Source organism: Salmo salar, chromosome 17, assembly GCF_965601325.2.
Source record: "Salmo salar chromosome 17, fSalSal1, whole genome shotgun sequence".
Taxonomy (NCBI): Eukaryota; Metazoa; Chordata; class Actinopteri; order Salmoniformes; family Salmonidae; genus Salmo; species Salmo salar.
Window position 1 is genome coordinate 81,616,298 of NC_138307.1, and position 14,143 is coordinate 81,630,440.

At 44.0% G+C, this 14,143-nt stretch overlaps 1 protein-coding gene across 2 annotated transcripts in view; it reads right to left on the bottom strand.

Annotated features, from left to right (window-relative positions):
• grip1 (glutamate receptor interacting protein 1) overlaps nt 1-14,143 on the bottom strand; it is a 430,214-nt gene that overhangs the window by 5,782 nt on the left and 410,289 nt on the right. The window contains exons 22-25 of one of the 2 annotated variants that reach the window (XM_082964252.1): nt 12,659-12,697; nt 7,311-7,422; nt 3,340-3,573; nt 1,102-1,248 (exon numbers count right to left, since the gene is read on the bottom strand). In XM_082964252.1, the coding sequence (XP_082820378.1) occupies nt 1,102-1,248; nt 3,340-3,573; nt 7,311-7,422; nt 12,659-12,697 (532 nt within the window). The remainder of the gene's footprint in view (nt 1-1,101; nt 1,249-3,339; nt 3,574-7,310; nt 7,423-12,658; nt 12,698-14,143) is intronic. The other variant, XM_082964253.1, reaches the window with a different exon arrangement.

Below are 14,143 nucleotides of genomic sequence, written 5' to 3' on the forward strand. Positions count from 1 at the left end.
AGATTGGAGGTCCGCGTGGCAAACGTCTGTTTGACCATCATCGGGTGAGCAGAGGTTTGCCACTATGCTGGTTTATATTTGGTTTAAAAGCTTTGGTTGAAAAGCAAAACAAACCAAAAAAGATGTAATATTTGTATTTCCTGAGACTGAAAGTTTAACTTCAGGCTTTGCCTCAGAGCGGTTTCCTTTCATTTCAGTTAGAAGCCTACAAGATCAATACATCTACTCTGTTCAAACCTTCAGGTAAACAGTTTGTAAACCCAGTCCTGTCCTTCAAACATGAAGACAGATCACTTAAGTTCTCTCCCTCTGCTCCTGTATACAGCTGATTCATATTTACTGATGTACCCTTAAATTACCCCACAATAAACATACAAGCTGAATAATCTATCATCTTGGCTATTGGAATAAACTGCAGTTCATTTGCTTGAGCATCTTGTGTTTGTGCTTTTAAAACAACATTGTCAGTGACTTGATCAAATAAAAGTTGAATAACGTCCCAGGATGACTTCCACCTGTCAGCAGAATGTTTGTGCTTTTAAAACAACAACAGTGACCTGAGGAAAGCTGATAAGGAAGGACAGTCTCTCTCTCTCTCTGAGCAGCGAATAATGAGAGAACCTTTCTTTTCATATGCTAATGGCACGTTCACTAGATAGCTTCCCTGGAGAGGGATTCATCTATCCATCACTATGAATATCTCTGCAAAGTCAGCCTCACTTAGACCAGCGGGAAATTAGGCCAATGGTGTGTATCAATTTGGGCCACAAAAAAAAATACAAAAATCATTTGAGGTTTTATGAACTGTGTAGATATGCTCTACTTTAGGGAGATCTAACTGTAACACCCATATCTACTTCCTACCTTTAGCTACATGTAGGAAATACAAACTATTGGAAAGGTCAAATGATTTCTTATCTAAATGTTGAAAGTGCTTGTGGGTGACGGAGAGAAACAACATGGTGCAGTTTGAGGCCGTGTGGAGGAGAGTGATGCGGGCGCTGGAGATGGGGGGGTGAGCAGGTGGGTCTGGGCAGGGTGATGTTGTGGATGTGTGTGTTCTGCATGAGGAAGCATCTGTGCCCACGTGTGTGTGAGTACCTGTAGCAGCCTGTCGTAGGACTTCAGCCCCCCGACCTCTGCAGGTCCCCCTGGGAGGATGTTGTTGACATAGACACCTTTCTCCAGGAGGCCATCCGACACACTGAAGCCAAAGTCTTCAAGGTCCGACTCCTTCAACAGACTCACCTGCACAATCAATCAATAATGTCTTCAACTATCAATCAATCATTTAACCTGGTATAAATAATGCACTTCAATGATAGACTGGATGACAGGCTGTGTCTACTGACAGCATAACATGATTGATAGACTGGATGACAGGCTGTGTCTACTGACAGCATAACATGATTGATAGACTGGATGACAGGCTGTGTCTACTGACAGTCATAACATGATTGATAGACTGGATGACAGGCTGTGTCTACTGACAGTCATAACATGATTGATAGACTGGATGACAGGCTGTGTCTACTGACAGCATAACATGATTGATAGACTGGATGACAGGCTGTGTCTACTGACAGTCATAACATGATTGATAGACTGGATGACAGGCTGTGTCTACTGACAGTCATAACATGATTGATAGACTGGATGACAGGCTGTGTCTACTGACAGCATAACATGATTGACAGGCTGTGTCTACTGACAGCATAACATGATTGATAGACTGGATGACAGGCTGTGTCTACTGACAGCATAACATGATTGATAAGTGATAGACTGGATGACAGGCTGTGTCTACTGACAGCATAATATGATTGATAGACTGGATGACAGGCTGTGTCTACTGACAGCATAACATGATTGATAGACTGGATGACAGGCTGTGTCTACTGACAGCATAACATGATGGATAAGTGATAGACTGGATGACAGGCTGTGTCTACTGACAGCATAACATGATTGATAGACTGGATGACAGGCTGTGTCTGCTGACAGTCATAACATGATTGATAGACGATGACAGGCTGTCTACTGACAGCATAACATGATTGATAGACTGGATGACAGGCTGTGTCTACTGACAGTCATAACATGATTGATAAACTGGATGACAGGCTGTGTCTACTGACAGCATAACATGATTGACAGGCTGTGTCTACTGACAGCATAACATGATTGATAGACTGGATGACAGGCTGTGTCTACTGACAGCATAACATGATTGATAGACTGGATGACAGGCTGTGTCTACTGACAGCATAACATGATTGATAGACTGGATGACAGGCTGTGTCTACTGACAGCATAACATGATTGATAGACTGGATGACTGGCTGTGTCTACTGACAGTCATAACATGATTGATAGACTGGATGACAGGCTGTGTCTACTGACAGCATAACATGATTGATAGATTGGATGACTGGCTGTGTCTACTGACAGTCATAACATGATTGATAGACTGGATGACTGGCTGTGTCTGCTGACAGCATAACATGATTGATAGACTGGATGACAGGCTGTGTCTACTGACAGTCATAATGTGATAGATAGACTGGATGACTGGCTGTGTCTACTGACAGCATAACATGATTGATAGACTGGATGACTGGCTGTGTCTACTGACAGCATAACATGATTGATAGACTGGATGACTGGCTGTGTCTACTGACAGCATAACATGATTGATAGACTGGATGACAGGCTGTGTCTACTGACAGCATAACATGATTGATAGACTGGATGACAGGCTGTGTCTGATGACAGCATAACATGATTGATAGACTGGATGACAGGCTGTGTCTACTGACAGTCATAATGTGATAGATAGACTGGATGACTGGCTGTGTCTACTGACAGCATAACATGATTGATAGACTGGATGACTGGCTGTGTCTACTGACAGCATAACATGATTGATAGACTGGATGACTGGCTGTGTCTACTGACAGCATAACATGATTGATAGACTGGATGACAGGCTGTGTCTACTGACAGCATAACATGATTGATAGACTGGATGACAGGCTGTGTCTGATGACAGCATAACATGATTGATAGACTGGATGACAGGCTGTGTCTGATGACAGTCATAACATGATTGATAGACTGGATGACAGGCTGTGTCTGATGACAATCATAACATGTCAGTACCAGAGCTTCATCATAAATGACGTTGTCAAAAAGCTCAAGTTGAAGACACACACACACGTAAGATGCGTCAGAACTTTCTTACCTTCTCAGGGATTTTAACCCCTCTGACGTTCCATGAAATGAAGTGATGTAAACAGTGTAAAGCAGCTGTACTTGGTGGTGTTTTATCATCGTTACCTTGTGCAGCTCCACGGGGGTGGGCGACATGATGTCATTCATCTCCTGTTTCATCTTCCTCATGGCGAAGGCCTTGCGCCCCCCGTCGCTGGGCAGGGTGTTGGAGCGCGAGGACTGGTTGTACTGCGGCCGGGCTGCGCTGCGCTCCTGGAAGCTGGCCTGCCGACCCAGGTGGCTCCTCAGAGGAGCAGGGTCATGGTTCAGACTCAGACTGCTGCCTGACATAATGGTGGCCTGGAGGGGGAGGGGGGGGAGGAGACAACGGGGGAGGAGATGAGGGAGGGGACCGAGAGAAAAGAGAGAGGAGGAGAGGGAGGAGATGGGGGAGGGAGAGGGGGGAGATGGAGAGGAGGGAGGGAGGGAGAGAGAAGAGAGAGGGCGAGACGGAGGAGATGAAGGAGAGGGAGGAAAGGGGAAATGAGAGGAGAGAGAGGAGGGGGAGAGGGAAGGGGAGAGGCCAGAGAGGGAGAAAAGGGGTGATGAACTTCCAAAGTGAGATATGAAGTACAAGGTACGCTCATGGACATGAGAACTGTTCCAGGTGTAGAATGTGTTCAAGCAGTATGTCAAAGAGAAATGGTTTGATTGTAGAATAATAACATAGAAAGTTCCTGTTAGAGGAGATGGTTGGCTCATCATCATCACGACCCAATAAACAAACAAACAAAGACTGAAAAACTTCAAAACCCAAGACGCCTTGCAGCAACTGTCCCATCATGCTTTGCTCACACCGCCATGCCCATTGCCACATCATCATCATCACCACTCCTCCCTCTGATTGGACAGTAATGAGTGATGTCACTCAAACCACCAGACGTGGTAGTCTGATGTTTGTGACAAACAAGTGAAACTGAACACTGTTTCACCCAAGCTGATGCATAGAGGTGTTGCAGAAACAGAAAGAGTTTGGCAAACAACACACTGCCACAGTCTCCATGCACCAAGACACAAGGTACAGCGCTTTGACTCGAAATGGAAGATGTGTGATTCATTCCAACATACAATTTGCCAGTTTTCATGTTGACAAATGCAAAATGCTCTTCACTACTGACATGAATGAACAGACATGTTCATTTACAGCGAATGAGGAGCCACAGGGGATATCCAGTCCAAGTTGAGGTGACATTTAATTCAGTCAAGCCTCTTTGATTTAATGTCTCCAAACTGAAACCATAATTATTTCTCTTCATTCCAAACTAACCTCTGTGATTCACACGGTGTTACTTACTTCCTGCATTGACACTTCATTTCAAGGTTCATTTACAATGTATTGCTGAGCGTCAACACACCTCCAGGCAGCACTACGGATGCATGCCAAATGGCCCACTATTCCCTTCATAGCACAGGGCCCATGTAGTGTATAATATAGGGACTAGGGCCCATGTAGTGGATAATATAGGGAATAGGGCCCACGTAGTGGATAATATAGGGAATAGGGCCCATGTAGTGGATAATATAGGGGATAGGGCCCATGTAGTGTATAATATAGGGAATAGGGCCCATGTAGTGTATAATATAGGGAATAGGGCTCATGTAGTGTATAATATAGGGAATAGGGCCCATGTAGTGTATAATATAGGGAATAGGGCCCATGTAGTGTATAATATAGGGAATAGGGCCCATGTAGTGTATAATATAGGGAATAGGGCCCATGTAGTGTATAATATAGGGAATAGGGCCCACGTAGTGTATAATATAGGGAATAGGGCCCATGTAGTGTATAATATAGGGAATAGGGCCCATGTAGTGTATAATATAGGGAATAGGGCCCATGTAGTGTATAATATAGGGAATAGGGCCCATGTAGTGTATAATAAAGGGAATAGGGCCCATGTAGTGGATAATATAGGGAATAGGGCCCATGTAGTGGATAATAAAGGGAATAGGGCCCATGTAGTGTATAATATAGGGAATAGGGCCCATGTAGTGTATAATATAGGGAATAGGGCCCATGTAGTGTATAATATAGGGAATAGGGTGCCATGTAGTGGATAATATATTGAATAGGGCGCCATGTAGTGTATAATATATTGAATAGGGTGCCATGTAGTGTATAATATATTGAATAGGGTGCCATTTGGGACATATCCAATGAGTTTCAATATGCCAAACAACGTTTAAATGAGTAATGATCTCACCTTCATAAATGACAACATATGGTGTCATGTTGAGGTTTCGCTAGCGAGTCTGACTCACAATCAAGGATATTTCAACCTTGATAAATTCGTTTTACAAAGGGAAAAAATGTGTACGGTTGCCTCTACGTGAAAATGAACATTGTTTCCTAGTGGCGTGCCTTAAATACACAAGGATATATTTGCAGTTAGATTGTCCTATGTGTCCAGGCTTGCCTTGAGGACAGACCAGGGAGTGTTCAGCCTGTGGTTGGCCGTGGTTCTATAACCAGGGTAGATGGTCCTCTATGGATGTCCGACCATAGAGTCAGGGTTTGAATCTATAACCAGGGTAGATGGTCCTCTATGGATGTCCGACCATAGAGTCAGGGTTTGAATCTATAACCAGGGTAGATGGTCCTCTATGGATGTCCGACCATAGAATTAGGGTTTGAATCTATAGCCAGGGTATGAATCTATAACCAGGGTAGATGGAGCTCTATGGATGTCGGACCATAGAGTCAGGGTTTGAATCTATAACCAGGGTAGATGGTCCTCTATGGATGTCCGACCATAGAGTCAGGGTTTGAATCTATAACCAGGGTAGATGGTCCTCTATGGATGTCCGACCATAGAGTCAGGGTTTGAATCTATAACCAGGGTAGATGGTCCTCTATGGATGTCCGACCATAGAGTCCGGGTTTGAATCTATAACCAGGGTAGATGGACCTCTATGGATGTTCGACCATAGAGTCCGGGTTTGAATCTATAACCAGGGTAGATGGACCTCTATGGATGTCCGACCATAGAGTCAGGGTTTGAATCTATAACCAGGGTAGATGGTCCTCTATGGATGTCCGACCATAGACACAGGGTTTGAATCTATAACCAGGGTTTGAATCTATAACCAGGGTAGATGGTCCTCTATGGATGTCCGACCATAGAGTCAGAGTTTGAATCTATTACCAGGGTAGATGGACCTCTATGGATGTCGGACCATAGAGTCAGAGTTTGAATCTATAACCAGGGTAGATGGTCCTCTATGGATGTCCGACCATAGAGTCAGGGTTTGAATGCACCCCCAGGATCTGAGACAAGCTGCTGGTGATCATCAGAGGCTACACAACACCACCCGCAGCCCACTAGCATGAGAGAGAGAACAAGAGAGAGATAGAGAGAGACAGAGAGACAGAGAGAGAGAGAGAGAGAGAGAGAGAGAGAGAGAGAGAGAGAGAGAGAGAGAGAGAGAGAGAGAGAGAGAGAGAGAGAGAGAGAGAGAGAGAGAGAGAGAGAGAGAGAGAGAGAGAGAGAGAGAGAGAGAGAGGGGTGCCAGCAGTACAGGGACAGCACCAGGGTGCCACAGTGTCAGCTACAAGCAGAGAGGAAGCCCCAAAAAGGAAAAGGGTGTACCAAGTTTCTCTTATTCAGAAGCCTGTCTGGCTCGTCCTGGAAAGAGAAGGAGTGGTTACACACATCAACAGGAAGTGACATCATGCAATTGAAAAAAGAGAACTCCAAAACAGGAAGTGGAAGGGATGGGGATAGAAGAGGAGAAAGGTGAGAGTTGAGAGCTTTTCTTCACCAATATGTTACTGTATAAGTAAAGCCACTGGTCTAGAAGATACGTAGGTTTGTCAGTGTTGTGTTTGTATTGTGCTGTGATGAATGAAACTGTAGATGTCCTCAGCCATTTTAAATCTACTGTGATGAATGAAACTGTAGATGCCAGACTGGCCGCAAGTCTCCAGATCTTCCAGGGCCTGAGACCAGAAGTTCTCTTCCTGGTCCGGCTCGGTTAGCATTGTACTGTGATGAATGAAACTGTACATGTATTCGGCCATTTTGGCTCCTTGTTACCTCCAGTTCCCTCAGGATGCCAGACTGGCCGCAGGTCTCTAGATCTTCCAGGGCCTGAGACCAGAAGTTCTCTTCCTGGTCCGGCTCGGTCCCGTCATGACCCACAGTGAACCTGGAGGGGGGAAAAGGTCAGAGGTTAACACCCCCAGTCAGCCAATCAGTGAGCAGTCAGGGCAGGCCACCACACTGATGAGGGCTGGTGACCACAACGTGTGGGCAGGGTGTCAATGGGCTGTGCAGGCAGAGCGAGTGGAGCAGTAAGTAGGTAGGTAGGTAGGTAGGTAGGGAGGTAGGTACATACAGTTGAAGTCAGAAGTTTACATACACTTAGGTTGGTCATTAAAAATCATTTTTCAACCACTCCACAAATTTCTTGTTAACAAACTATAGTTTTGGCAAGTTGGTTAGGACATCTACTTTGTGCATGACACAAGTCATTTTTCCAACAATTGTTTACAGACAGATTATTTCACTTATAATTCACTGTATCACAATTCCAGTGGGTCAGAAGTTTACATTCACTAAGTTGACTGTGCCAACTTGGAAAATTCTAGAAAATGATATCATGGCTTTAGAAGCTTTTGATAGGCTAATTGACAACATTTGAGTCAATTGTAGGTGTATTTGTGGATGTATTTCAAGTCCTACCTTCAAACCTTGCTTGACATCATGGGAAAATCAAAAGAAATCAGCCAAGACCTCAGAAAAAAAATATAGACCTCCCCAAGTCTGGTTCATCCTTGGGAGCAATTTCCAAACACCTGAAGGTACCACGTTCATCTGTACAAACAATAGTACGCAAGTATAAACATCACGGGACCAAGCAGCCATCATACCGCTCAGGAAGGAGACGCATTCTGTCTCCTAGAGATGAATGTACTTTGGTGCGAAAAGTGTGAATTAATCCCAGAACAACAGCAAAGGACCTTGTGAAGATGCTGGAGGAAACGGGTACAAAAGTATCTATATCCACAGTAAAACAAGTCCTATATCGACATAACCTGAAAGGCCGCTCAGCAAGGAAGAAGCTAGTGCTCCAAAACCGCCATAAAAAGCCAGACTACGGTTTGCAACTGCACATGGGGACAAAGATCGTACTTTTTGGAGAAATGTCCTCTGGTCTGATTAAACAAAAATAGAACTGTTTGGCCATAATAAGCATCGTTATGTTTAGAGGAAAAAGGGGAATGCTTTCAAGCCGAAGAATACCATCCCAACCATGAAGCACGGTGGTGGCAGCATCATGTTGTGGGGGTGCTTTGCTGCAGGAGGGACTGGTGCACTTCATAAAATAGATGGCATCATGAGGCAAGAAAATTATGTATATTGAAGCAACATCTCAAGACATCAGTTAGGAGGTTAAAGCTTGGTCGCAAAGGGTCTTCCAAAAGGACAATGACCCCAAGCATACTTCCAAAGTTGTGGCAAAATGGCTTAAGGACAACAAAGTCAAGGTATTGGAGTGGCCATCACAAAGCCCTGACCTCAATCCTATAGAAAAATTGTGGGCAGAACTAAAAAAGTGTGTGCGAGCAAGGAGGCCTAAAAACCTGACTCAATTACACAAGCTCTGTCAGGAGGAATGGGCCAAAATTCACCCAACTTATTGTGGGAAGCTTGTGGAAGGCTACCCAAAACGTTTGACCCAAGTTCAACAATTTAAAGGCAATTTAACCAAATATTAATTGAGTGTATGTAAACTTCTGACCCACTGGGAATGTGATGAAATAAATAAGAGCTGAAATAAATAATTCTCTCTACTATTATTCTGACATTTCACAGTTGTCATGACGTTGGCCTCTTTTGGTACAGGGAGGACAGTTGACCCCTCCCTTTTGCACACAATCCACCCTGTGTGTAAAGGGTCGTAAAAACTCTAAAATTCCAGGAGAGTCTCTGGCCACATGGCCCATAGAGAGACACAGGAAATTCTTCCAACTCATAGAATTGGAGAGCCAAGCGACATTTTGTGTTCTGGAGAAGGTATGGAAGATTGGTGAAGAATCCAGCTACGAACTGATCCGCTTGGTACAATTTTGTGATACTCAGAAGAGACAATATAGCCATATTACCATAAAACTGTTTATATAATAGACTCAGTTTAAGACTTGCATCATATGGGTGGATGAAATGTATTAATAAGGATAAAGCTTTTGTAAGACATTGAGATGCTATGTACTGATGTAATGTGATAGAATTGTATTTCTGTAACCAAATCTAACTCAGTCATAGGCACGCCCCCAGGGACCCATACAGGACCAGGCGTCATTTGACAAGCTGTTCTATGGGCACTATAAAACACCCCCGGATTTACATTTCTTCAGACCAGGCCTACACTCTATGGCCAGAGGTTTGACCATCCAAGTACTCTACTGAAAGTACTCTACTGAAACTATACCACGTGGTTAACTTTTAGACTATTGATACCGACAGAATAAGAACAAGTCTTTGATATTAATTATTAGTCTGCAGCTAAGTAAATTATATCATCGAACGCGAAGACCAACGAAACAACCATTCGATGACGACATTAATGAATGTCGCTTTGAAAGATCCATTCTAACCGAGAGAGACTCTCCATCAGAACTACTCTCCAACAAGAATCAGAACGACACATGAGCGTAAATATATATTGATTGCAATTGTTCCCGAATGAGTGAGCCTTCAATTGTTAATATTAATGAACTCTGTGTAACTGCCACAGCTGACCTTTTATGATCCATTGTTCAACAGGCCGACCTGCCTGTTTAGCCCACAAGGGCACATTCCTATCCCAATCCTTTGTGACGATAATTACTGTTTGTATGTTTTTCTGTTAATTACTTAGTGTAGTAAATAAATGATTTTAAGACAATTGATGTATGGATGATTTTAGTAAAGACTGGGTTCGTGCAGATACAACAATTTACGACGTTTGGGATGAGACTGGACTAGAGGTAAATACACCATTGAAACTAGAAGATAATCGGCCTATACTGTAATAGAATATAATATTATAGTACAGGAAAGTTATATTAGGAAAATTATAGCTTTGTAATCTGAATATTCTCCTTGGTGCCCCGATCTCCTAGTTAATTACAATTAAACGATTAATCAGTTTAATCGCGTGATAATAATTACAGGGAGCTAATTGATAAACATATCTTCCGTTTAATGGTACCCCCAAAGACACGACACAGTCTTAAAATAAAGTGGTGATTCTAACTGACCTAAAACAGGGAATTTTTACTAAGATTAAATGTCAGGAATTGTGAAAAGCTGAGTTTAAATGTATTTGGCTAAGGTGTATGTATACTTCCGACTTCAACTGTAGGTAGCTAGTTAGGTAGGTAGCTAGATTGGTAAGTAGGTAGATAGGTAGGTAGATAGCTAGGTATGTACATAGGTAGCTAGGTAGGTAGATAGGTAGGTATGTACATAGGTAGATAGGTAGGTAGATAGGTAGGTATGTACATAGGTAGCTAGGTAGCTAGGTAGGTAGGTAGATAGGTAGGTAGGTAGGTAGGTAGGTAGGTAGGTAGGTAGGTAGGTAGGTAGGTAGGTAGGTAGGTAGGTAGGTAGGTAGGTAGGTAGGTAGGTAGGTAGGTAGGTAGGTATGTGGCCAGGTAGCTAGGTACGTACATAGGTGGGTGGGTAGGTAGGTAGGTAGGTAGGTAGGTAGGTAGGTAGGTAGGTAGGTAGGTAGGTAGGTAGGTAGGTAGGTAGGTAGGTAGGTAGGTAGGTAGGTAGGTAGGTAGGTAGGTAGGTAGGTCGGTCGGTCGGTCGGTCGGTCGGTCGGTCGGTCGGTCGGTCGGTCGGTAGGTAGGAAGCAAGCTCGGTAGGTAGGTAGGTAGGTAGGTAGGTAGGTAGGTAGGTAGGTAGGTAGGTAGCAAGCAAGCTAGGTAGGTAGGTAGGTAGGTAGGTAGGTAGGTAGGTAGGTAGGTAGGTAGGTAGGTAGGTAGGTAGGTAGGTAGGTAGGTAGGTAGGTAGGTACTGTAGGTAGGTAGGTACTGTATGTAGGAGGGTACTGTATGTAGGAGGGTAGGTAGGTAGCTAGGTAGGTAGGTAGGTAGGTAGGTAGGTAGGTAGGTAGGTAGGTAGGTAGGTAGGTAGGTAGGTAGGTAGGTAGGTAGGTAGGTAGGTAGGTAGGTAGGTAGGTAGGTAGGTAGGTATGTGGCCAGGTAGCTAGGTACGTACATAGGTGGGTGGGTAGGTAGGTAGGTAGGTAGTTAGGTAGGTAGGTAGGTAGGTAGGTAGGTAGGTAGGTAGGTAGGTAGGTAGGTAGGTAGGTAGGTAGGTAGGTAGGTAGGTCGGTCAGTCGGTCGGTCGGTCGGTAGGAAGCAAGCTCGGTAGGTAGGTAGGTAGGTAGGTAGGTACTGTAGGTAGGTAGGTACTGTATGTAGGAGGGTACTGTATGTAGGAGGGTACTGTATGTAGGAGGGTAGGTAGGTAGGTAGGTAGGTAGGTAGGTAGGTAGGTAGGTAGGTAGGTAGGTAGGTAGGTAGGTAGGTAGGTAGGTAGGTAGGTAGGTAGGTAGGTAGGTAGGTAGGTAGGTAGGTAGGTCGGTCAGTCGGTCGGTCGGTCGGTAGGAAGCAAGCTCGGTAGGTAGGTAGGTAGGTAGGTAGGTAGGTACTGTAGGTAGGTAGGTACTGTATGTAGGAGGGTACTGTATGTAGGAGGGTAGGTAGGTAGGTAGGTAGGTAGGTAGGTAGGTAGGTAGGTAGGTAGGTAGGTAGGTAGGTAGGTAGGTAGGTAGGTAGGTAGGTAGGTAGGTAGGTAGGTAGGTAGGTAGGTAGGTAGGTAGGTACTGTATGTAGGTAGGTAGGTTCTGTATGTAGGTAGATAGGTTCTGTACGTAAGTAGGTAGGTAGGAGAGGGCTGAGATATAGACACAAACAGAGAGGAGATAACACACCCCCATACAGTTTGGACACAAGGAGACGGATGTGCCATGCTGGACCAAGGGCACGGAGATCCAGCTGGGAGGTGTGTTTCAGAGACAGTTTGTTGAGGCTAAGGGGAGCGACCAGTAGGGGGTTAGGATTTCAGTTGGTTTGGGTTGAGAACGTTAGTGGTGGGAGGGAACAGCCCTGCCTTGTGCCATTCAGGTGAAGGTGGGATCGGGTGTTGGGGTACAGGTGAGTGTGTGTTGTGTTGAGGTTAGGAGAGAGACAAGGTGGCTTGCTTGGTTTAAGTGGGAGACTGGGAGGTTTCAGTGAGAGGATTGGGTTTGGGTTGGTTTGAGAACATTAGCGGTGTGAGGGTACATTCTTGCCCTGTGCCACCCAGGTTAGGGTTAGGTGAGGTTAGGGTTGGGTTGGTTTGAGAACTAAAGGGGTGTAAGGACACAGCCCTGCCGTGTGCCTCACCTGCTGTCAGTGATTTGGCCGGTGGGCAGAGTAGAAGCTCTGTCAAACGTTAAGGAAGAGAGGTACTTCAATCAACAATATTTCAAGAACACCAAGACACCAATTTGATTCCGTTTGAAACCCTTTTCTGATGACGGTTAATTGATGAATAATTCTGGTGAATCTCTGTACCTCCTTGATGATCATCTTTGAGCAATAGAGGAGAACCCCCCTCAATAGAGGAGAACCCCCCCCCCTCAATAGAGGAGAACCCCCCCCCCCTCAATAGAGGAGAACCCCCCCCCCCCCCCTCAATAGAGGAGAACCCCCCTCAATAGAAGAGAACCCCCCCCCCTCAATAGAGGAGAATCCCCCCCCCCCCCCCAATAGAGGAGAATCCCCCCCCCCAATAGAGGAGAATCCCCCCCCCCCCAATAAAGGAGAACCCCCCCCCCCCCTCAATAGAGGAGAATCCCCCCCCCCCCAGAGATATACACTAGTTATGAACCAGGAACATGTATCTATTAACACACTAGTTATGAACCAGGAACATGTATCTATTAACACACTAGTTATGAACCAGGAACATGTATCCATTAATACACTAGTTATGAACCAGGAACATGTATCTATTAACACACTAGTTATGAACCAGGAACATGTATCTATTAATACACTAGTTATGAACCAGGAACATGTATCTATTAACACACTAGTTATGAACCAGGAACATGTATATATTAACACACTAGTTACAGTATGAACCAGGAACATGTATCTATTAACACACTAGTTATGAACCAGGAACATGTATCTATTAACACACTAGTTATGAACCAGGAAATATGTATCTATTAACACACTAGTTATGAACCAGGAACATGTATCTATTAACACACTAGTTATGAACCAGGAACATGTATATATTAACACACTAGTTATGAACCAGGAACATGTATCTATTAACACACTAGTTACAGTATGAACCAGGAACATGTATCCATTAACACACTAGTTACAGTATGAACCAGGAATATGTATCTATTAACACACTAGTTATGAACCAGGAACATGTATATATTAACACACTAGTTATGAACCAGGAACATGTATCTATTAACACACTAGTTATGAACCAGGAAATATGTATCTATTAACACACTAGTTATGAACCAGGAACATGTATCCATTAACACACTAGTTATGAACCAGGAACATGTATATAGTTATGAACCAGGAACATGTATATATTAACACACTAGTTACAGTATGAACCAGGAACATGTATCTATTAACACACTAGTTATGAACCAGGAACATGTATCTATTAACACACTAGTTATGAACCAGGAACATGTATCTATTAACACACTAGTTATGAACCAGGAACATGTATATATTAACACACTAGTTATGAACCAGGAACATGTATATATTAACACACTAGTTATGAACCAGGAACATGTATCTATTAACACACTAGTTATGAACCAGGAACATGTATCT